The 23,557-nt window shown below is 44.9% G+C and overlaps 3 protein-coding genes across 4 annotated transcripts; all 3 read right to left on the bottom strand.

The window, feature by feature from the left end:
* Nucleotides 1–1,566: 1,566 nt before the first annotated feature.
* On the bottom strand, nucleotides 1,567–7,205 carry taf6l (TAF6-like RNA polymerase II, p300/CBP-associated factor (PCAF)-associated factor). Its single transcript, XM_058067984.2, has 12 exons — nucleotides 7,085–7,205; nucleotides 6,480–6,634; nucleotides 6,306–6,392; nucleotides 4,942–5,092; nucleotides 4,818–4,868; nucleotides 4,666–4,760; nucleotides 4,520–4,594; nucleotides 3,516–3,736; nucleotides 3,314–3,446; nucleotides 3,125–3,253; nucleotides 2,218–2,702; nucleotides 1,567–2,147 (listed from the first exon to the last, which is right to left on the bottom strand). The coding sequence occupies exons 2-12, from the start codon at nucleotides 6,624–6,626 to the stop codon at nucleotides 1,811–1,813; spliced, it is 1,911 nt and encodes a 636-aa protein (XP_057923967.2). The 5' UTR covers nucleotides 6,627–6,634; nucleotides 7,085–7,205; the 3' UTR covers nucleotides 1,567–1,810.
* A 773-nt stretch (nucleotides 7,206–7,978) lies between these two features.
* cth1 (cysteine three histidine 1) lies at nucleotides 7,979–9,806 on the bottom strand. Its single transcript, XM_058068059.2, has 2 exons — nucleotides 9,642–9,806; nucleotides 7,979–8,962 (listed from the first exon to the last, which is right to left on the bottom strand). Exons 1-2 carry the CDS (start codon nucleotides 9,648–9,650, stop codon nucleotides 8,045–8,047), a joined length of 927 nt encoding a protein of 308 aa, XP_057924042.2. The 5' UTR covers nucleotides 9,651–9,806; the 3' UTR covers nucleotides 7,979–8,044.
* Nucleotides 9,807–11,365: 1,559 nt separating this feature from the next.
* mta2 (metastasis associated 1 family, member 2) lies at nucleotides 11,366–23,248 on the bottom strand. Of its 2 annotated transcripts, none has more exons than XM_058067969.2 (18): nucleotides 22,855–23,248; nucleotides 18,457–18,524; nucleotides 17,332–17,425; nucleotides 15,815–15,932; nucleotides 15,630–15,693; nucleotides 15,392–15,509; nucleotides 15,219–15,321; nucleotides 14,609–14,708; nucleotides 14,338–14,526; nucleotides 14,181–14,255; nucleotides 14,048–14,106; nucleotides 13,882–13,982; nucleotides 13,669–13,808; nucleotides 13,360–13,585; nucleotides 13,188–13,277; nucleotides 13,000–13,118; nucleotides 11,909–12,051; nucleotides 11,366–11,812 (listed from the first exon to the last, which is right to left on the bottom strand). In XM_058067969.2, the coding sequence occupies exons 1-18, from the start codon at nucleotides 22,880–22,882 to the stop codon at nucleotides 11,659–11,661; spliced, it is 1,989 nt and encodes a 662-aa protein (XP_057923952.1). In that variant the 5' UTR covers nucleotides 22,883–23,248; the 3' UTR covers nucleotides 11,366–11,658. The 2 variants fall into 2 exon arrangements, with proteins under 2 accessions (XP_057923952.1, XP_057923951.1); XM_058067968.2 differs by having other exon boundaries at nucleotides 13,360–13,588; nucleotides 22,855–23,246.
* Between the last annotated feature and the right edge of the window lie 309 nt (nucleotides 23,249–23,557).

Genomic DNA, 23,557 nt, shown 5'->3' with positions numbered 1-23,557 from the left:
TTCTTTAAATGTGACTTGACTATTCCGGTTATTATCCTGATTCTTCTGCTCAACTAAAAGCTGTTCAGAGGACAGTGAAGACAACATGAATAATACTGAGATAGACAAGTAAGCCCTTGTTTTCTTGTTGCTACAGAAATCAAATCAAGTCCAAATCTGCAAACTGCCGTCTAAACTCCAGACAACATACATACTTGTGTGTCCAGTTCCTAAGAACATATGCATGCAGATTCAAATTTCATGCGTAGGAATGAGTGATCATGTGCCTGGACGTTATCCCAGTGAGAGCAACAGGACCCCAGTGGGTGTCATGCGGCATAATTCTATGTGGGACTTTTGTAAATATAGCCGGCATAAGCCAAACACCTGTCAGGTGTCCGTTACAAGGCGGAGAAGGTCGCTCCGCAGCCGTGACACAGCAGTCTCCACGGACCTCAAGCAGAGGTGTCCAAAGTGAGGTCCGGAAGCTATTTTTGGCACACTGCTCCTTTTTTTATTATGTTGTACAAATAAAAGGAATTATTAATGAGATCTATTTTTAGATATTACATTAATTTGTCCTCTATAACGCAGAGCTAAGATGTTTTAAATGTATTTAAAGTGCCACCCAAAAAGTTTGGACACTCCTGGTCTAAAGAACAGTAAGCAATCATACAGGTTGGGGTGCAAAGTTTGTATTAATCATATTCATATCATATATTAAAAAATAAAAATATGTTTGATAAGTTTAATTTTGAAAAAGCCTGAAACTAATCCAGTATCCTATATCGTGGTTCAAACGTTTCGCTTTCTATCACATTTTTTTAACTGTCTGTTTTGTGGTCAACTACGGCCTATTATTAGTCACAAATTTATTTGACAAATTATGCATTTTCCAGCATAAAATAAGTAAATGGGGCTGCATTGCTGCTGAGTAGTTGGCGCGCAGGCCTCACAGCTAGGAGACCAGAGTTCAATTCCACCCTTGGCCATCTCTGTGTGCATGTGCGGGTTTTCTCCGGGTACTCAAATTCCAAAAACATGCTAGGTTAATTGGTGACTCCAAATTGTCCATAGGTATGAATGTGAGTGTGAATGGTTGTTTGTCTATATGTGCCCTGTGATTGGCTGGCAACCAGTCCGGGGTGTACCCCGCCTATCACCCGAAGACAGCTCTCGTGAGGATAAGCGGTAGAAAATGAATGAATGAAAAAAGGTAAATGATCTATAATACAATAAAATGGGGTATTTTGGATTTTTTGACATGAAGTTGTATGACTTCCCGATCAGCAGTGTAGTGCATCAATTGTGACTTACTTCACCACTTTGTCCCGTGAGCTGAGCACTTGTCATATTTCAGTAATGAGGAGCATAGTTCCGGTTAGTTGTTGGGGCTACTTAAGTAAAGAGTTGGCTTTGCAAAACAAACATCTGTTCAAAAAAGTAATACATTAGCATCACAAAATGCTACTTTTTAGTCTTGGAACCTTGGCCCAAAACGACCTGCATGGCAGTGTCTTTCTTATGGGGGGAGTCATTAGCACTGACCTTAAACTGAGGCAAGTGAGGCCTGCAGTTCTTTGAATGTTGTGGTAGCATCTTTGGAACTTTGTAAGTGAGCTAGCTGGACATGCTAACTAATAGAGGGTCATAGGGAGATGTCCTACACATTTCAATGTGCTGTCTTTTAATGAGAATAACAAAACAGCTCAGTGCAATCATCCTTGTGATGCAACACTATGCCAAAAAATGAAGTGCCGTAGCCATATTTACTATTAACAACGAAAAGGAAGTACATGACAAAAGAAGTTGAAGAAAATCTTGGAATTGTCTAAAGAGGGAGGTGAAGGGAATAGTGGGAGCGAGCCCAACAGCGAACAGGTTTACCCACCCTGCCGATGACGGGCAGCTTGTGGGCGTATGTGCGTGGCGGCACTGCGGTGAGAGCTGGAGTCGGAGCAAATGTGGTTTGAAAAGGGCGTCTGCCTCGGCAACTGCGTCCCATTTGTCTGCCGCCGATGAGGAAAGAGAAAGTCAAAGGCCCCGACTGAGGAGACATGAAGCGAGCTTTAGGGAAAACATCCCGGGATGGACCCGGCTGGCGCTGGCCTGCACGGGAAGCGGAGGAGCGGGAGCGTTGCATGGATGAGGAAGATCGAGCCAAAGACCTGATGGGAAAATAATAATGTAGGTTTTGTTTTTTTTGTTTTTTTTGTGAAAAGTGAGGGAGTGTCCTACCTTCCGGATCCAGTCAGAGCCAGGCTGGGAGGTGGCGGCTCCGCCCGAGGACTCCCATCATGCCTGGGGCTGATGTTCAGATTGGCTGTGAGCTGGGGCATCTTCCGGGCAGCATCAGGGTTAGAGGAAGCTCCAGGGGGATCCTTTCTGGGGACACCGAGCCGGGCCGCCCCGCCGCCAAAACCGTGCCCGGTACTGAACCTGACGGCCAGGCTGTCTCCAAAGAAGGAGTAGAGTTCACAATACATAGCAGGGAGCGGTACAGGGGTCCAATCTTCCCAAGGGCAGCCAGCACCGCCAGCCTGGAGGTGGCTGGCAATTCCCAAAGCTGCCTCAGAGAGAGGTTCTGGAGGCGGGCTAAGACCTGGGGAGCTCACCCTGTAACCCAGAACACCAGCTGCCGAGCCCAGCAGAGCACTGGAGCTTCCGTCTGCCAGCTGGGACAGAGACAACGCCTTCATCTTTAGCAAGCGCTCCACTGCCACCTACGGGGAACATGGAAGAACTGCACATCACTTCTTTTTTCATGATGATTGCAGGAAGATGGGGCGGCAAGGCGGTCTAGTGGTTAGCGCGCAGACCTCACAGCTAGGAGACAAAGGTTCAATTCCACCCTCGGCCATCTCTGTGTGGAGTTTGCATGTTCTCCCCGAGCATGCGTGGTTTTTTTTCCGGGTACTCCGGTTTCCTCCCACATTCTAAAAACATGCTAGGTTAATTGGCGACTCCAAATTGTGAGTGTGAATGGTTGTTGGTCTATATGTGCCCTGTGATTGGCCGGCGACCAGTCCAGGGTGTACCCCGCCTCTCGCCCGAAGACAGCTGGGATAGGCTCCAGCACCCCCCGCGACACTCGTGAGAAAAAGCGGTAGAAAATGAATGAATGAATGCAGGAAGATGAACTTACCAAGATGGCTCCATAGACCTTGTGTCCATCTGCTTTGACTTGGGCATTGGACACAGAGTAGTCATCTAGTACGGCCTGCAGGTTGGCCCAGTAGGCAGGAAGATGCGGGAATAGAACCCTTTCAACAGCCTGAAAAGGAATAAAATGATTCCACTCTGACGTGGTGTGCTTCTACAACATGAAGCATACCTTCCATCCCAGAGCATGAAGGCCCACCACAGCACCATAGTGGGAGCAGAGCGGCCTCACAGGATCCGACAGAACCTTCTGCAGAGACAGTAGAATCTGGTGGTAGAGTCCACTCACCAGATCACCGTGAGTCCTGGAAGGAATACACATCATTGCCATCATTTACTTTTATTTTGAAGGCCAACAAAATCGAGGTCCTCACCAAAAGATGTGGCTGAGTAGCAGCGCTGCGTAGTCCCTGAGCGTCCAGTGGTCATTGAGAGGGTTGATGGAGGCCGCCAGAGGCTCCAGGATGCAGTACATGACACTGGACACCAGGCTGCGTACGTAGGAGCCCAGGTACAGGTACGGGTTCTGGACCAGGCTCTTCACCATGTGCAGGAGCCTGTTGAGCTGTTCCAGGTCATGGCTCACAGATTTCACCTGACACACAGAAAAAGGTACTACTACACTTACAGATATTAAAGACATAATTTCAGTTTTACATGTTAATAAATAGGGCAGCACGGCGGTCTAGTGGTTACCGCGCAGACCTCACAGCTAGGACACCAGGGTTCAATTCCACCCTCTGCCATCTCTGTGTGGACTTTGCATGTTCTCCCTGTGCACGCGTGGGTTTTCTCCGTTTTCCTCCCACATTCCAAAAATATGCTAGGTTAATTGTCCATAGGTTTGAATGTGAGTATGAATGGTTGTTTGTCTATATGTGCCCTGTGATTGGCTGCCGACCAGTCCAGGGTGTACCCCGCTTCCCCTGGGATAGGCTCCAGCACCCCCCAAGACCCTCGTGAGGAAAAAGGCATCGAGTACACAGTATTGTTCTTTCAAAAAGTGAGGTTCAATGCTGGAAAATGTTGAGTGAATTGACTTGTGAAATAGCGCCCTCTGCTGGATTTGTAGATGCAGCACATTTAGATGGCACCATTAAACAATTTTCCATTAAATGTTACCAAAAAAAAATAAAAATGTGTACATTTTTCACCAGAAAAAACAAATATGTGAATATGCGGGGCAGCTAATGCCAAACATCTAAAAGGCAAACACAAAGATGTCGATAGCGTAGCATATATTGACCTAGCGCTACATTGAATTTGTTTTAGCATCCATGTACACAATGTATCACCCGTGCATACTTCCATTTTTCTGTATTCAGCCTTCAGTGATCAACTTCAACATATAATTCATGATGGTCTTTGCCAGGCTTACCCCACTGATGACATACACAAAATACGGCAGCAAGGCGGCCATTTTGGAGTTGGACTGGAGGTCAAGCAGAGCTACCTGTAACAACAAGAGAAGAGACTGAGATGGTCGTTTTAGCATTAAGTGTGTGATGTGAATATGCAAAGGACCTTCATGAGGTGGGGGTCCTCTCCCAGTATGGCCCGCGTAATCTGCTGGTAGTACTTCAACAAGTCATCCGACAAAGACTGGACCGCTGAGGGAACTTCAGAAGAAAAACATTAATTAGAGAATGTTTTGGAGTCAACAGCGTAGGTCTTACCTGTTCCCTGAGCTTCCACGTTGCCTTTCCCATCAAGGTACGATACACTCACTAAGAGGATAAACACACACATCAGAGAAGTGTTTATCTTGTGAGTCATGTGACCGGTGGTTCTTCACGGTACCTCGCACCATGGTCTCAGCACAGCCTTTGGGAATGTTGGTGGCCAGGGCCAACTCCACCAGGTTGATGTCGCGTTCCTCAGTGAAAAACAGCTCGCCTTCTTTCACCGAGCGGAACGGCAGGACATCTTGGGAGCCGTAACCACAGACAGCCTAGTGAACATACACACACATAGCATTAAAGGAATTATTAATGAGATCTATTTTTTAGATATTACATTCATTTGTCCTCGATAACGTCGAGCTAAGATGTTTTAAATGTATTAAAGTGCCACCCAAAAAGTTTGGACACTTCTGGTCTAAAGAACAGTAAGCAATTCATTCATTTTCTACCGCTTTTTCCACACACAAGGGTGCTGGAGCCTATCCCAGCTGTCTTCGGGCGAGAGGCGGGGTACACCCTGGACTGGTCGCCAGCCAATCACAGGGCACATATAGACAAACAACCATTCACACTCACATTCATACCTATAGACAATTTGGAGTCGCCAATTAACTTAGCATGTTTTTGGAATGTGGGAGGAAACCGGAAATGCCCGAGGGTGGAATTGAACCCTGGTCTCCTAACTGTGAGGTCTGCGCGCTAACCACTAAACCGTGCCGCCCACTATGGCCTATTATTAGTCACAAATTTATTCGACAAATTATGCATTTTCCAGCATAAAATGGGTAAATGAGGCTGCATTGCAGCTGAGTGGTTAGCGTGCAGGCCTCAAAGCTAGAAGACAAGAGTTCAATTCCACCCTCGGCCATCTCTGTGTGGAGTTTGCATGTTCTCACCGTGCATGTGCGGGTTTTCTCCGGGGTACTCAAATTCCAAAAACATGCTAAGTTAATTGGGGACTCCAAATTGTCCATAGGTATGAATGTGAGTGTGAATGGTTGTTTGTCTATATGTGCCCTGTGATTGGCTGGCCACCAGTCCAGGGTGTACCCCGCCTCTCGCCCAAAGACAGCTGGGATAGGCTCCAGCACCCCCCGCGACCCTCGTGAGGAAAAGCGGTAGAAAATGAATGAATGAATGAACTGGGCGGCACGGCGGTCTAGTGGGTAGCGCGCAGACCTCACAGCTAGGAGACCAGGGTTCAATTCCACCCTCGGCCATCTCTGTGTGGAGTTTGCATGTTCTCCCCGTGTATGCGTGGGTTTTCTCCGGGTACTACGGTTTCCTCCCACATTCCAAAAACATGCTAGGTTAATTGGCGACTCCAAATTGTCCATAGGTATGAATGTGAGTGTGAATGGCTGGCGACCAGTCCAGGGTGTACCCCGCCTCTCGCCAGAAGACAGCTGGGATAGGCTCCAGCACCCCCTCGCGACCCTCGTGAGGAAAAGCGGTAGAAAATGAATGAATGAATGAATGAACCTCCACGTTGCTCCAGCGGAGAGCTCTGTTAAAGTCCTCCACTGTCAGCTTCCTTCTCTTGGCATGTCTCATGAACTGAGAGCTGCTCTGCAACACAAACAAAAACACTACCTCAGCGTACATAAAAACAACAAGCACCCTGTGCCTCAGCCATGCTTCATGCTATACACTCACCTGCGTGGCCTCTCTCAATCGGTAACAAACGTCCTCAGCCAGCAGGGCGGCCACGTCGTCGCCGAGCTCCACTCCAGCACTCTCCGCCATCAGTTTTACGGAATCCCGAGAAACTTCCGCAAAGCGTCGCTCTTCTCGCTCCGCCATTGGCACGGCTGTGTACAACAGGGTCACACTTAACACTGATATGTCAACAATGACACACGTAAAGGTGATGGAACAAACCCGGAATTCACCAACAAACTTATTGGATAGGATTCCCGCTCTTTAGAGTTTGTTGATCAACCGTGTGTCTATTTTATAGACTGGTTTTACTTAAATAAATGGCGTTTTCATAGAGGTTCATAGAGGACGGTTACATTAGCTGTGGTTTAGGTTGCACATTCGCATTTTCCACAATTAACTCACAACAGAGAGATGTTGATATAAAGTACACATTTGTTTGGAAGCACGTAACAGAATGTACTAGTGCCACAAAGCGTGTGCAACTCGAGCTATGATGCTACCGGTCTTAGCTAGCAACAATGAAGAAACACAAGAAAAGCATTAGCTTACACAATGAGCATGTAAACTATTTGGATATATAGAATAACGTTGCCGCTTACTTTATTATACAAATGGAGTTTGAATATCCACAGTCATGAGGAAAGCTTGGTTGAAAGGTGCAGCAGCTCTATAGCGCCGACCGCCATAGTAGTAAAATGTGAAACGTTAGTGAACGAGTCGTCTTTTGAACGACTCCTGAGTGAAGAGAACCAATTCCCTGTTGGAAACTACTCGTTTGTATTCAAAAGGTTTTGAGTCCGAGTTGTCCTGACATAAGATGGAATTTATGGCTCTTTGGGAGGAGACATATTGAGCAGTCATTCAAAATATTCGCTTATGCTTTTTAAACGGTTCATAGTAAAGTTTCAGATTGTCCTTGCCACAACTGTAGTACCTGCTGTGAGAATTTAAAGCAGAAATAAGCCACTTTGAAAGACTCGGGTGTGCGTGGAACAGTCACTGATGCCTCGTGACAGTGGTAAAGTACTACAATCACAATTTGAATCCATCTTAATGACGTTTGTACTTTAATTCATTGAACCTTATGGCAAAAATACACACAATTGGCTTAAATAGGAATATTGAGGACAATCATGGCTGACTTAAGGTTTGAAAAATAAAGTACAATTGGTGACCAGTCCAGGGTGTACCCCGCCTCCCGCCCGAAGACAGCTGGGATAGGCTCCAGCACCCCCCACGACTTGAGAGGAAAAAGCGGTAGAAAATGAATGGAGAGACTAGTACTTTGGAACATTGCTGCCCTCGTGCAGTGAAACAGACACTTTAAGACAAAAAAGGTAGTTTTAAAATTAGTTTATTATACCGAGTCAGGCATCTCTCACTTAATAAAAGTATGTACAATAGTTTAAAAATTAAGTTACACTCATAGCTGTAGTGATGCAGAATTGTGTGCTTGACTAAAAAAAATTTACATAAAAGTTTAGATTCCATGATGGAAAAAGGTTAAAAAAGTAAAACTTCAGCTGCAGTGTTGAGCGCTCTCCTGGTTGTCGCCACATTCAGTCACACTTGTCCCACAGGTCGTGGGCCTTGCTGCCCTCCAGCTGCTGCAGGTGAAGAGCCAGCGGTAGCAGCAGGTTGCTCAGGTGCTGGCTGGAGAAAGTGAACGCGTTGTGGGCCGTGACCTCTGCCGGTGGTGTCGCCAACGGGGAGGTCGAGGACGGAGACGATGGTGTGGAGGAGCTGGAAAAGGCGAATGGGGACGTAGGGGATGACAGGCCGTCGCTGCCTGGTGACAGCTGAGAGGAGAAGCTGTGCTTTGAGCTTCTCACTTTGTTGGGGAGGCCGTGTTGGAAGTGGCAGCGTGTTCCGTACAGGCAGAAGCCGAATGAACTGAAGGTGCGGCACAGGGCGCCTCTGGGCTTCCATTCCCTGCCCGGTTGTTGCACTCTAGTCTTGTCACCGCCGTCCATCGACTCTGACGTGCTCCTGCTGGCCTCATTGTCGTCCACATGCAGGAAGCTGCAGCGTGTGCCATAGGGGCAGACGCCAAAAGTGCGATAGTTGCGGCAGGGTATGTTCCTGCGGCCACGTGGGGCAGGGCGTTGCTCAGTGGGGCCGTGGACGAAGAGGCAGCGGCTTCCATAGCAGCAGTGGCCGGCTGTGTGGAAGCTGCGGCACAGCTCCGTTTTGTACTTGGGGTGGCGGGAGGGCACACGGAGGTCATGGATGCCGTGGGCGAACTGGCAGCGCTCGGCATACTGGCAGACGCCAGAGGAGGCATAGCGGCTGCACAGTTCCGTCTTGTAACGGGTGGAGCACACCCACGGGATGAGGGGGAAGGGAGAGTCCAGGACAGGGAGGAGGGCTTTGACCAGGGAAATATCTTCACCTCCATCTGGTTCCTCACTGGAGAGCAGGTTGTCGACCAGCTCCTCGTCATGGCAGGCAGGTAGAAACAAGTCATCACTGCTAGCCTGAAACGTTGAGAAAAGGAAACTTAACACATGCACATGCTCGAGTACTGGATTTCCCCACGAAAAAAGGACTCTCATTTTTACACTTCAATTTGGTATCAAATTGATGCAGATCTAAAACAGTCATCTACCTTGGTTGGGTGTTGCATGGCAGTGCCAACCCTAAAAATGATTACACCCACTTCCTGTTCCATCACACCAACACATTAGCCATGGTTGTTGCCAACAGCAGCGATTTGGCAAAGGTTAGCCGCTAATGTTAATGAATTGTATATCAGTCATATCCACACGACTCCAAATTGTCATTTCAAAGACTGCTGGTGTGTGTGTGTGTGTGTGTGTGGCATGGACATTTACATGAGTTGCCAGTATAGTCCAATTTGAAGCCAAAAGAGGGCACCATGTAAACAAGACAACTCCTGTGAAATAGCCATTTTTGACTGGTATTATCCAGTCATGTTGGGGCATGTTCTCAACACTGACACTGGGTGAGACATTAGCCAATTAATTACAATACTTTCAATATACTGAACTCAACAAATGCCAAATATTTGACAATTTACTGTAACTTCCTTAATACTGAAGTTAGAGAACCGAATTAGGCATCAAATTAAAAAGGTACTTCGATGCTTTATAAAGCTACATAGCACACATTAGCTTGTTTTTTAAAGTGGCTTACCTCTGTCATTGCTACTGAACGGTGCAGTGAGTGTTGAGGCTGAAATTGAAACCGTCAAAGACCGAGAGTTTTGTTTCTTTTAAAAAGAAATTTGAAAGGTGGCCCCGGACACTGCTGTCTTTTGGAGAACCGTCCGTGTGGAGAGAGAATGGGAGCAGGGTCGTCTTTTAAAGCAGCTGAGCAGCGCCTGTTTCAAACGAGCATCAGGTGCGCGCCTGCGTGACCTCACGGGGAGGTGTGGGGCGGGGCTGAGCTGGTCACGTGACCGGAAACTACCAACCAGATTTTAGATACAAACTGTTTTCATTACTTTGGCTACAGAAACTACTCTTAAAGTATAGTATTTACATTGTAACAAGAATCGAAATGCCTACGTAATTAAAAGAAGAAAACAAATTTGTCTTATTTACTTCTATGTATTATAAAGTCTATCAATATTTTATATTTTTTAAATCATGAATGCTGTATTAAATACAATTGAGACAAAAAAAGGGCCCTTTTTACAACTAGCATAGTCTCCAGCATGCCTGCGACCCTTGTGAGGTAAAGTGGTATAGAAAATGGATGTATGGATGGAGACAAAAAAAAAGGCATTGGCATTAAGAAAAAATGTTTTGCTGAATCAACATCCCAAGTGTGAAAAATTAACACTCGACTCAAGGTATGTTTGGCAAAGCTTGTAATTAATTAGGTCTGACAGAACTGCTGTGATTCCTTTGTCTGCTGATTGTCACAGCTAGACAGACAAATACTTGAGCGTGTTAAAGTATACATATGGATTGGATTCAATTAGGAACTTCTTGATAGGGAGATTATACATATTATGTATGGAAAGTTATATACAAAAAAAGAAGCACTTTGAGCACAAAGAAAAAAAAACTTTATTTCTTTTCTTATCAAGAGACATTAAAGGATACAGACATTGGAATAAAAAACACTTGAGAAAAAGGTTTTCAATTGTAGCATATTTCTCTCTGAGCCATAGAAAAAGTCAGTACACCCCAGCGCCCCCCACCCTCCCAACCGAATGTTCAAATTAGCAGACCGCCCAATGAAGAGGAGAGCCACAAGAAACTATTTCCAATATTATCCACTTTCCTTTTCTGGAAACAGACTAGAATTTGCTACAAACATTCCTACTTTTCCTTTTTTTTTTGAGAAAGATACTGTTCACAAAAGTCCTTGTCGCCCTCAGTGCTGTGGTGCTCAGGAGGAGGGCAATACACAAAAATTCTGATTATCCAATTAAGCCTTTCTTAAAAAGATACTAACGAGGGCACCCAAAGCAAACAAAGTAAAGGAAAGCTGAGGGATGTGAAGTCTCTCACCATGTAACCAATCACACACACTTTCATATTGCTGCTTTAAAAATCAACAGTCTTTCGTCAGCAGGCGAGCAAAAAACATTTCATTCAGCTCATGTTGACAGATGTCACACACTTATGGCTTCATCGTGGACCTCGACACGCTCGCAACACTGCCTGGAAGCAACGAGCGGCAACAACGGGCAAGCACAAAACAAGCAGATGTACAGTGTGTGAATTAGTACTCTGTAGATTTATCCCACAGACGCTTGCTTAAAAGGTAAGGTGTCCAATGATGATTTAAAAATTCTTGTTTTGTGCTTGCTCAAAAATAGAGTTGCTGTTGTTGAGACGCAGATGCATTAAAACGTCCTCCCCTTCGCTTTTCTCATATATGACGCATATATTTACACAGAGATATCGATGTGGACAAAGTGTGCTTTATCATCAACATTTCAAGATGGAGAGGAAGGGAAAAAAATAGCTCCATTTAAATTACACATATAAAAAGCAAAGGGCATTAAAAAGCAATTCAGGATCTAGAATAAAATCCTACAAAGCCTGAGGTGTGTGTGTGTAAAATGTGTATGTTTTGGAAAGAATCACTTGGAGCGGGTTGGGGGCGGGGGACTAAAGAGAAATGGGAAGTAAAAGACGGCAGGTAATGACACAGACCCTTGTCCCTGCCCCGCTAAAAAAGAAAGCCCCTTCCTTCAGTCCTCCAGGACGATGGGCTCGCTGGTGCTAGAGGGGAGCAGGGGTATGGCCGGGGGACGAGGGGGCGGAGGCAGCTTGATCCGGACAGGAAGATGAGGCTTCCTCGCTGCTCGTCGCATCTCTGATTGAGTCAGATGTTTCCTCAAAGCCCTGGATGATAGAACAATGTATGAATTCATCCAAGAGTTGCACAAATCGTTGCACAAATCATTGCACAAATCATTGCACAAATTTCCACTGAAGTACCTGGTGTCCTTGGTGGCCACAAACACAACAGGGTTGGGGGCTTCTCCCTGGCTGACCTTCTGACGTTTAATGACAGACTGGGAGGTGGTCCTCATGCCGGAAGTGTAAGACCTCCCATTGGCTGAGTAGGGCATTCCTGTGGCCTATGAGCCAATGAGAGACATTTCAGTTTTCACTCTTCGTAGTCCAGGGTAAGTTTTAGCGGTTTTACATACTTTGTTTACCTTCACCTTAAAAACTGTTGATCTTTTTCCCTCCCTTTTTAACGGGCCTAATATCACCCAAAAACCAAGATTTTTAAACGAAATTTCTTAAAGAAAGCTGAATATGACATCATTGAGGTACAAATTTCTAAGCCATGATCAGTTGGCTCCACCCTCGGCCATCTCTGTGTGGAGTTTGCATGTTCTCCCCGTGCATGCGTGGGTTTTCTCCGGGTACTCCGGTTTCCTCCCACATTCCAAAAACATGCTAGGTTAATTGCCGACTCCAAATTGTCCATCGGTATGAATGTGAGTGTGAATGGTTGTTTGTCCATATGTGCCCTGTGATTGGCTGGCGACCAGTCCAGGGTGTACCGCGCCTCTCGCCCAAAGACAGCTGGGATAGGCTCCAGCATCCCCCGCGACCCTCGTGAGGAAAAAAGCGGTAGAAAATGAATGAATGAATGATCAGTTGCGATATTGGCTTACCATTGCCCCTCTCTTTCTGCAGCCAAACGGCTGCAAATGCATTGCTTCATTGATGACAAGCTTTTTCCCACCTCTGAGAAGGCGGTGTCATGTTTCTTAGCCAACTTTACTTTTGCTTTCAAAGCAGTGCCTTCCTGCACCGAAGGCATATACAAATGAGCAATAAATGTAACTATACAATTACAAAATAATGACCATTATTGATCATCTGTATGGCTTTACTTGGCCAATTTTCACTATTTAAAGACCCGTATGCTCTTGGACAGGGAGTGTGTGTCATCATGCTAAACCACCTATTATGCTGTGCAGACCGCAGATATGAGGTTGTGGACTCCACGGCGAGTTAATACTAATAACAACACTGACTGTGTGAGTGAGTGAGGGAACAGGGACACTCACACTGTCAAAGCCTCTCTTTCCCAACAGGCCTTGGCCCACTCGTGGCTGGCTGGCCTGGTTCCTGTTAATGGGTGTTGGGGGTCCTCTAGATGCCTTCAGCTTGAGAGGAGCAGAGATGGCTGCAGAGGGCACAGAGAGGATGTCAGGCTTCAAAAGAAGTCATCAGGTGGCAACATGGCTACTCTTACCTAAATCCTTCACAATGTTGGCCAGCGACTGTCGAGGCACCACTTTGTTCTTCGCAGGCGTTTTTGTCGCCTTGGGCAAGCGGATCATACCTGATGATGTTCAGGTCATATTAAAAAAAAACAGCCAATCCACCTAAGAAGTTCATTGGAGGTGTGTGATGCATTTACTTACACTCAGCTTTGACGGCGTTGGCGTTAATGGATGCGTATGGCCGTCGTGCGGCTCGGCGAGGCTGCAGGATATCCTCGCAGACCCGACGAGCTACACGGGTGAGCTTGGTGGTCTGCAGGATGAAAGTCTGGCGGTTCTTGGCCAGCAGCTTGGCTCGCCCCTCATTTCGAGTGAACGGCGATAAGCCCTGGACCTCCTGGCGGGTCATGTGTCCACGGGGCCCCGACTCCTTGTACGAAAGGAGGACAAGGACTTTTCAAATCAAGAGCATCTTTTCAAAGTCACGAAAGAGTCCAAGAGACAACATACAGAGCCAGTTCTTGTAGCGCCCTCTAGCTGCGTGGGAGTCTTCAAGCCTCCATATTTCTTCCAGTAGATCCAACAGGAAGCGCAGAGTCTGCACTGCATGTTGGGGGGGCCCCAGGCGTACCACTGAGGTGACTGTGCCGCTGCGTGGGGACAGGACAATCAGTGAAAAACACACACGGCGGGTTGAAAGTGCTGAACATGTGTTGTACTTACTGTGACAGCTCTCGCAGTTGAGACCTTTCTGGAAGCCTGCAGCACCGTTCATCCCAGGCTTGCTGCCTGGCACCATGATCTGATTGGGGTTGGGTTTGGTGCTGGTCGAGAGAGACAGAATAAGCTCGAGTTCTAGCAGGAATTTGCAGTGACTGCTAATACTCACTAGGTGGGGATGTAAACCTGCTTCAGCTTACTATCTGCCTCCGCTGCCTTTAGTCGTTTCTGAGAAGGAGAAAAAGTCATTAGTGAGGAGCTTAATGAAAAGCATGGAAATGGTGCTGGAAATGTGCATCCACCTGCTGGATGTAGCGGTCTGTAGTCTTCCACATGTAGTAGAACTGCACTACGCTAGCTAAGGACTTCCAAGGCAGCTGTCAATGCAAAGAAGGCCATGATTTAATGGACTTCATTTAAAGCGTAAGAAGAAGAGAAAAGCAGAACAGGGGCTCTTACAAAGTCCTGACGGATGTCGTTGAAGTCTTTGCCATATTTCTCCAGAGCTTCCTCAAACAACATGGCCTCAGAGGCACTCCACTCCTCCATCTCATCACGACACAGCACAGGGCCGCCCTGGGGCACCAGGGTAGACATAGCTTTGGCCAGGTCATAATTGTTTTTCTGCAACGTGTCCATGGCATGGAACTGACGGCAGAAGAAGAAGAGATGTTAGATAATCATCATCATCATCATTCATGCAAACAGCATGGATCAGCATGCGTCTCACCAGTGTGATGTCTCTGGAGGCGGCAGCTGCACTCATGTGAAGGCTGGGCTGGCGGATGGAGCTGCTGCAGTCCAGTGCTCGAGCAAATGTCCCAACAGCTCTGTCACAAGTGGCCCCAGGAACCATGAATACATGTCACCAACTACGGTGCACATGGCCACTAACTGCCATTACAAAAGCTTTACAGTATTTCTCCTTCTCCTTACAGCTTTGGGGTGATGGGTGGTGGAATACATGCATGTGCACAACGCAGCCAGGTGTAATGTGGCTGACGAAACAAACACGAGCACATTTACTTGTGCGGTGTTTCGCCCTGCTAATCAAAAAGTAGTCATGTCATAACTCTCGTGCCAAGAGTGACATGCATATATAACATTCTTAGTCGTAAAGTATTATATGTGGCAAATGAATGCACACATTTATCAAGAAGTCAGAGTATCCAAGTACAGTATATACTGTACTCCAATCCAAGTATACTGATACTGTACTATCAATTCATTTTCTATGCTGCTTATCCTCACTAGGGTCTCGGGTATGCTGGAGCCTTACACCATTACCATATAAAGTACAGTAACCAAGGCAAGATATGTGCAGAGGTTGGGGGTGTTACCTTGCCACCACAAGGAACTGGTCAATTTGAGGGTCTTTGAGTTGGTTGTCGGGGTCCCACACCTTTGTCTCCAGCTTCTCCTGGACCCGGTTGTCTGGTTCACCTGAGACAGAGAGGTACTGCAATCAGTTTCGGAAGGGGCCTTTTCTTCCTCTTATCTCCATCCAGCTCACCCTCAGCGAGTTTGTCGGGGACCTCTGCTTGGTACTTGGAGCCCACCCGGATCTCTCCTTGGTCCGCCAGCAGGGTCTTTTGGACTGGGTCGAACACCAGTGAATAGAAGAAACAGTCCTGAGAAGAAAAGCGAGAGGTTTTGTCATTTTTGCATTGAATGGATGAAATGACAGCATTGAGGAGTGGTTTGTCTGGTTGTGGATTTGATACAACAAAAAAACAGCAAAGAAGTCTTACCTCTTTCTCTAAGTAGCCTGACAGAACATCTGTTTCATTGAGGAGGGTGACATTACATTTGCCCCTGTAGAAGTGAGCAACAGTATCTTACTACACATAAATCATATATCAGGACCCCTAAGTGAACAATAGTGGCAGTGGAGCAATGACGAGTAACAACACAAGTATGACTGTATAGTTACTACCTTATGTGAGTGGCGGGGAGGGATTCAAACTGTCGAGAGAGGAAGAGCTCTCTGTGTTTGAGTTGGTGCTTCTGTTGTTCAGACAGTGTTGGCTGCTTGGATTCCTCCTCAAACTCTCCTGCCGACCCACAAAAAAAGACGATCAAATCCAAACGTAATCTGCCCAAACACGGCTGATTGTGGCTAGTCCAAAAAGTGGCATTTCTTTAGTGAGACTGTTCTTGTAATAATTATATTATGATCAGTCTAATTTATTATTTTCGCTAATGAAAACGTCCTATATTGAAACATGTTAGTACTATTTAGACAAACCCATCAGTGTTTTATATATACACCTGACTGGCTTTAAAAGAACTAGTGCATCCACTATTTGTGTGTGTGTGTGTGCATTCCTAATTTCAGGCAGCAGAGTAATATGTTGCAAGATGAAGGGGCGGGGCTATTATCGCTCCATCTCTGGAGGAGCTCCACCCCTGCGCTCTGCCACAGGAAACCCTGTCAATGAGGGTGAGAGAGAGAGAGAGAGAGAGAGAGAGAAAGGCAGACATACACATGCGGCACACACACAGACTGAGGAGAGGGACGCCACCTTAGGCCACACCCCTTTTCTGTTAACCTCTCAACCCCCCCCTCCTGTCCGGCAAGTCCCTGCCAGACAATGTAGGAAACCCTGTGTGTGCCAAACCTGAGGCGCCCATCCCCCCCTCCTCTTTTACCCTCACTACCCCCCACCCACCCCCGAACTTCTGACACACACACCCACGCACACACCCACACGCATGCACAAATATAAAAGCAGGAGGCACACAGCACAGCAACATCTCCAGAAAAACACACACTTCTTCCTCACTAAAACACACACACACGGCTAAATGATGAGGTGCCATGATGGTTGGGGACACATTAAGGGTCTTTTGTTCCGTACAAAGAGCTTACGTGCACTAGTGTGTGTTAATACGTGTGTTGTGACATAAAAAGTCATCTTTGTGTTACTACATGCTATGGATGAGCATAACGTGTTCTCTACAAGGGGACAAATTGTATGAGGCTACAACTGTTTAACATCCTAAGCTCTGCATCTTCCTGCTCTTATTCGGACATCATGAATTGTGACACTGAAAAAAATGTGACGCGCACTAATGCAGCCTTATATTCATGTTTAAAATAAGTAAATCTATTATCATAAGCATTACCATTACAGAAGATGATAATCCTATAAGTGTCAAATTGTGGTAGTCTGCACCAATAGCAGTGGAAACACCTTGTACGACTAATGTGTGTGATGCTCAGCACGGCGGAATAACTGCAGGATTCGGGCATCTATTTTGAGGTGTGTGTGTGAGGGAATGTCTTTGTCTGAGGCGGCACATCCAGGAGGAGGAGGGAGGGGTAATGAGTGAATGTCATTAGCGTGCACACCACACAGACAGACAGACAGACAGAGTGTGTGCGGAGACAGGCAGGTTGTGTGGATGGGCGGACCTTGAGACTCCCACATGCAAACATGGCGTACGTACGTGCGTTGCTGTCAGCCAGCGTGTTGAGGTTGCCTGAGATGTCTCGTCTCCTGAAGAGACACACCACCTTGGCCTCCACGTTCCCATTAGCCGTCTGGAAAAGCATCACAACAATTCCCTCAGGACCATTCCCATCACTCGTTTGACATGACAACTTGATCAGATATGTACCTAATAATATGCCTAAAATGATCCGTTCTGACAGACATGGCACCCCAATTAATCACCAGCTACTGTGGACGGAGAATAGCGATGTAACCAGCAAGTGCTAGCCTATCCCGTAAAGTCCTAAGTAATACCAGGACTTCTATACAAGCATTCTATACAACCATTTAAAATGTTGTGAAATGGTGTAATGTTGATCGGTGTTCACAGAGCCAATACAGGCAGGTTAACACATACTGTAATGACTACACGCTACATCACAACGAAGACAGTGCTGAATTACGAATGTGGGGGGAAAAAAACCAAAGTATGTGACAACTGCCGGGTGACACAAAGAAAGTTTGCTAGGAGTTTAGTAGGACACAAAAAAGATTTAAAAGTGGATTTAAAGACAAGCTACCTTTCAAATTGTGTAGAAAGTACCATATCTCGCAAGACATTTTCCTTGTTTGTGGGCACTAGGCCTGGTAATGATAATACATAATAATCACACAATGAATTAAAATGAACTTGATAAATTTTTTTGGCTTCAATATGTTGCCTTGTGCATGTATGTCTGTTTTCCTCGTAAAGAAATTACACAAATACAGGGGTAAAACACGGTTTCCTTTTGTGTTATTATTAGTATCAACTTTTTCTCCTTACTTTGTACCTGTATATAGTATGCTATTCCATTGTGGCAAAGCAGCTCAGGATGATGCTGTCTTGGCGGCTTCACACCAGAGTGTTATATAAATGAGCCTAATCTTTGACTGGACCTGTGTTACATGCTGCTGCTGCTTGTGGGGATTATATAAACTCACTACGGTTGCCACATCCTTTTTTTTTTAATCTTCAATCTACTGACTTGTTTCAAACTTACTACCTCCAGCTTTTGCACATTAGTGATGAGCATGTTTTCCACTCCAGATCCAATGCTAGCTTAATAACAGTTTTTTTTCCCACTGGAAAACAACCCACCTTGTTGAGCTCTTCTATTCTGCGGATGAGGTACGGGTTGCTGGAGGAGTTCTCAAAGTAAACGTAATCTGGCAAAAGACACACAAAAAAAGACAATGATAAATGTGCAATTTGTACACGACAGCAACAATACTGACATGTTATTGTCCTTTTCAACAAGAGATTAGGAATAGAAATTCAATAAAAATGTATTTCATTGATTTAATGTATATGTATGTATAGAAACATACACACTCCTGATGTCGCACTGTTGAGACAAAACAACATTTGAGTAAGCTATTTATTGCAAACAACCATTAAACTGAAATGCTGTTCACCAGCTGATCAAAAGTTTAAAACCATAGCTCAAAAAAAAAAAAAACGCTGACACCCTCTAAAATAGAACAAACATTTTCACAAAAAGGACTCAGTAATGAGTAGTTGCGGCATTCTTGTTATTCAAGTCAAAAATTGGTTTGGGCATGCTTGATGCCAGTGTTTCCAAGAGGCAAGTGGGAATGTTGTTCCAGGTGGTGAACATGGCTTCACAGGGGGAATCCACTGTCTGGAACTTATGTCCATTTTTGTAAATGTCCCCTGCCATCCATCCCCAAATGTTCTCTAATGATTTTAGATAACGGGAACATGCAGGACGGACCAAAACAGTGAGGTTTTTCCGCCTTTGTCAGGCGGGCAATTTGAACTGCATTGTTGTCCTGTTGAAAAACCCAGTCGTAACCACACAAACGAGAACCTTCAGTCATGAGAGATGCCCCCTAAAAATCTCCAAATATTCTTCTGCCGTTTGACACCCCTGCACAACATGAAGCTCTATTGAAGGACAAAGCATCCCAGATCAGGATGGCGCCCCCTCCTTGTCGTGTCAGTAACGTTGGAAGCCATCAGGAGTATGGTCAATTAATGTTATGCCGTATTTTTTCTCATCAGAGAATAAAACTTTCCATTTCAGTGTCCCATGCTTGGTGCTCTCATGCAAATATGAAAAGGGCAATTTTGTGGCTTCAAAAAAAGAAAAAAGCCTTAGAAGACATTCATTGTTCATAAAGTCCTTCTGTCGCAAATGCCATCTGAGGTTATTGGACTCGGCACCAGTAATAACATTTGGGCGGAAGATCATCCTGTGTCTTATGGACAGACAATCATTTTTTGGGGACTTTTTGGTCCCATCTCCCACTGGATCTTTTCAGATGTCTTCCTGCATCCAACCACAGCAGCTCAACAAGCCAGCCGTGTTCAAAGAGAGAAATCTTTTTTGCCTTTGCAATAAAGACATAAAGTGTGAATATCTGACAGTAAGGTGACAATGGATGACATTTTGACTTTTCAAGTTGTGGTTTTCAACTTTTATTCAGCTGATGAACAGCCTGTTTCAATTCATTGCTTATTTGCAATAAATTGCTTCAAAATCAAAATGTTTTTGTGTCACTCATATTTCTTCTTTCTTTTTGCAATCTGAAGCTCTACTTCCTTAAGATCCAACAGCACCCGAGAGGACATCTTTCCGACTATGTTGGACGCTGTGGACAAAGCCCTAATAATTCACTGACTTTTTGTGTAAAATATCTTATTGCTTGTAATTTTATTTACCGACACTTCACTTTAAAAATCTATCCTGATATTGTCATTTTCGTTCCATAGGGCATCAGCCTGTTTTGAATAAATTACCCTGAACTTTGAAGTGTGACGAAAACACAAACACACAGGGACACGGGAACCTTTCAGTTCTAGGAGCTATAGTTACCAGGAACTTAAAAGTTCCTGAAGGGGGCAAATGTTACTCAAGTGTCTCAAGTGCCTATGGACACAACAGTAGTGACTGGGATGGACAAAAGTGGGATTGAAACCAAGAACTTCCTGTTTACTGAACAACCCGCTCTCTACCTCGGAGCCCTGACGCTCATTTGTACGCTAGTTTTTAAATTATACATTTTATATTTGTATTCAAGTGTTCAGTACAAATGTTAGATGTCGTATTTTCACAGCGACAAATCAAAACGTTTTTTGGTTGATTTTAGTGTTCATACATATACCGTAATGATGCTGTTCTGAAAAAAGGAAACCACCTGAGGCAACATAAACTGTTTTTAAGGTGAAATATAAAGGTAAACAAAAGAGTATGTAAAAAAAACACTAAATTCTACCCTGGAATCCAAAGGTTTAAAGTAGTTGTAGCCAAGGAGTACACTCCATTTGGCCTCTATTGCTTCAAGATTCACACCACCTTTTTAATGTGAAGAATATTTATTATGTCATTCACAACACAAGACACAGGATGCACATCACTGACTTTTATCACCTTATTTATCAGCCGTGGAGGAACAACAGCATTACGTAAGAGTGGCAAAAGCTCTAGAAGGGGATTTGACATGAGTGATTCCTGCAGCACAAGCACGTCGTCACGGAGGAAAGGAGAGAGGCGGGACCCATTTAGGAATAATCCAGTGTGAGCTTTTTGAATGTGCATCGCCTCTCCACGTCTGCGAGGGTTTGCTGTGAATGTTGCTTGAGGCTGAATGAAGAGGAGGACTCTCCCGGGATGATCGCGATATCACATCGCACGCTCCATGGGAATACATCACGTGTATTACACAAACGTTTTGATTAACAGCAAACAGAATTTGTGGGACACGATCGCAACACCTTGACTGCTGAATGCTAAAGAGCACACACAAGGCAAGAACATCATGTGCCCTTTCCAAACAAACAGGGATGCCGAGAAGGTCATTCGGCAATGGATGCCCACTCATATGCCTGAAACTGTTATCATGCACACTACTTTCAAATGTAACACCTAATTTAATGAATCCTGGAAAGTAGTGTCAATCAAATGACATCTTATATGATCATAAGCAATAGCACTGACAGGTCGTGGAAAGTCTCACACCTTGTCAAACAATCCCCGGATGTTTCGTGACAGTCGACATGAATATTGAACAGTGTACTGTAATCTGCATGGCTTCTGCAGAATGTACACAAAGTACTAACTGGTATTATGCACTTGGGCTAAGTTCACACTGCAAGTTAGCGTTTTTTTTTAGCTTAAGTCAAAAACGTATGTAAAATTTGCTAGCTTGTGTAGCGTGTGTCTGTTTGTGATATTAACGCAGTGAGTGTGTGGGTCTAACAGGTCTGTATGATGGTCTAAGTAACTTGGTGTAGTATATTATAATATCTCTAATTACTAATGAACTAATTCTAGATTTTATGATATGGAGAGGGCCTATAAAAAAAGCAATCTGTTGGCCATGCTATGTCTATATTACAAACCCGATAAATAAAAGCTCTGCAGTGCATGATTATTCTAAAATTGTTGCTAAAAATATTATATATGTTTATATATTATGAATGTGAGTGTGAATGGTTGTTTGTCTATATGTGCCCTGTGATTGGCTGGCGACCAGTCCAGGGTGTACCCCGCCTCTCGCCCGAAGACAGCTGGGATAGGCTCCAGCACCCCTGCGACCCTTGTGAGGACAAGCGGTGGAAAATGAATGAATTAATGTTTATATATTGTTGAGAACCGCATGGGATACTGTGAGTCCTTGGAAACAGGGTGGCTTTGGGGACAAAAAGCACTATACATGTTATATTACGGAATCAATTGTATGTAATTATGAGGAAGAAATCATAATATCTAATTGTCTATTACTGTTGTATTCAATATTTCGCTCACTGTCTGTCTTGTGTTTTATTTTAATCATAATGAAGTTAAAATACCATTCAATAATCTCGACAAAAGTCCAAGTAAAAAGTATATGTGATAGTGAATTTACTTAAACTGTACAGTATTTATTTGGTATCTGATCGATATCAGAATTTGTGGTATCGCCGACCTCAACTGTTGTGGTAACTAGCAAATACGTTGATGCCATACAAGCTAATGCTAACTAGCATCGTGTCCACTTGAGACAATGTCCACCTTAACCCATCTTATTTACAAGTGTAGTTACTAAAATGTCACAAACTATTAAAAGCGCACAAAATTTGATTTTTTTACAAAAACGAAGCACAGTTCCACAGCTTCCTGGTAACTTTATCGGCGGATAAAGCCATGACAGGATCGGGTTTGAAAGTTGACCGTTTCAACACTTGAGCACACTTTTACTTCAGTGGTACTAAACACCGGGCTGGCGCCAAGAATTGCCCCTCAAGTCGGCTCATTGTCACAATGGCAAAAGGTAGTCTCGTTTACTAGTGGAATAGTGGACTTAAATAGCCGACCAAACGAGACACGAGTGACCATCCGTGGAGAAAATCTTAGCAAGAGCTAGCATATACTGTATTAGCTTAGCGGCTAACAGTACAGACAGCTAGCTAGCTAGCTAGCTAGCTGAAGCCCAAACGAACAATCACGTTGTGCGTGAGGAGGGGGGTCTCAAAATGTAAAAGCTGCCTTACCTCCCACTCGATACATGTTGGCCGCCATTCTTTAGTATCCTGGATTAAAATGGGCTCCAGGGTAATCCCCCACTTGGACAGCAAAGGTCGACAGGGATCTATTTTATTCCTTCATTTAGAGACGCCCCAGCGGTGAAACAAAGCCGGCTCCCGGCACAGCAGTGGCGGGTAAAAAAAAAGTTCAAAGTTTCCGTCAGCAATACTCCTTAGGGTGTCCCCGAAGCATTGGATTGACTCCCTCTGACGACCTTCTTGTCCTCGTCCTCACTCGGTCATTCACGCACAAACCGCCTGTCTCTTTACTCCACTCTTCCTCCCATCCTCCGCTCCCTGCTTCATCCTCCTCTTCTTCACCTCCGCTCGCAGAGTACACTCTCAATGCTAGCTGGGCTTCGGCGCCCGCTCGTCATCTTCGGAAATGGTCGTTCAACTCCGGAAACTTGACGAACTGCACAAGAAGCTGTCTGTTGTGTTTGAAAAGCAAACTCGACGAACTACAAGGGTATTCCACCATTGTATAATGCAAGCTAATTGTCTTACATTAACAAATGGTAACTTCCATAAGGGCAAGAATTTTAACTAATTTTTAACTAATTTGTGTGTCAAATATCATAAAGTTATATTAATATTTAAATCCTGCTTTGTAAACATTTCTAAACACACGAACGCACATTTTGCTGTTGCTCTTTTGGCGTCAAGTTTA

This window comes from Doryrhamphus excisus, linkage group LG2 (assembly GCF_037039965.1).
Source record: "Doryrhamphus excisus strain RoL-2023G ecotype Guam linkage group LG2, RoL_Dexc_Guam_v1.1, whole genome shotgun sequence".
NCBI classification, from domain to species: domain Eukaryota; kingdom Metazoa; phylum Chordata; class Actinopteri; order Syngnathiformes; family Syngnathidae; genus Doryrhamphus; species Doryrhamphus excisus.
Note: the sequence above shows the minus strand (reverse complement) of the source record. Positions and strands in the feature narration are given on the sequence as shown.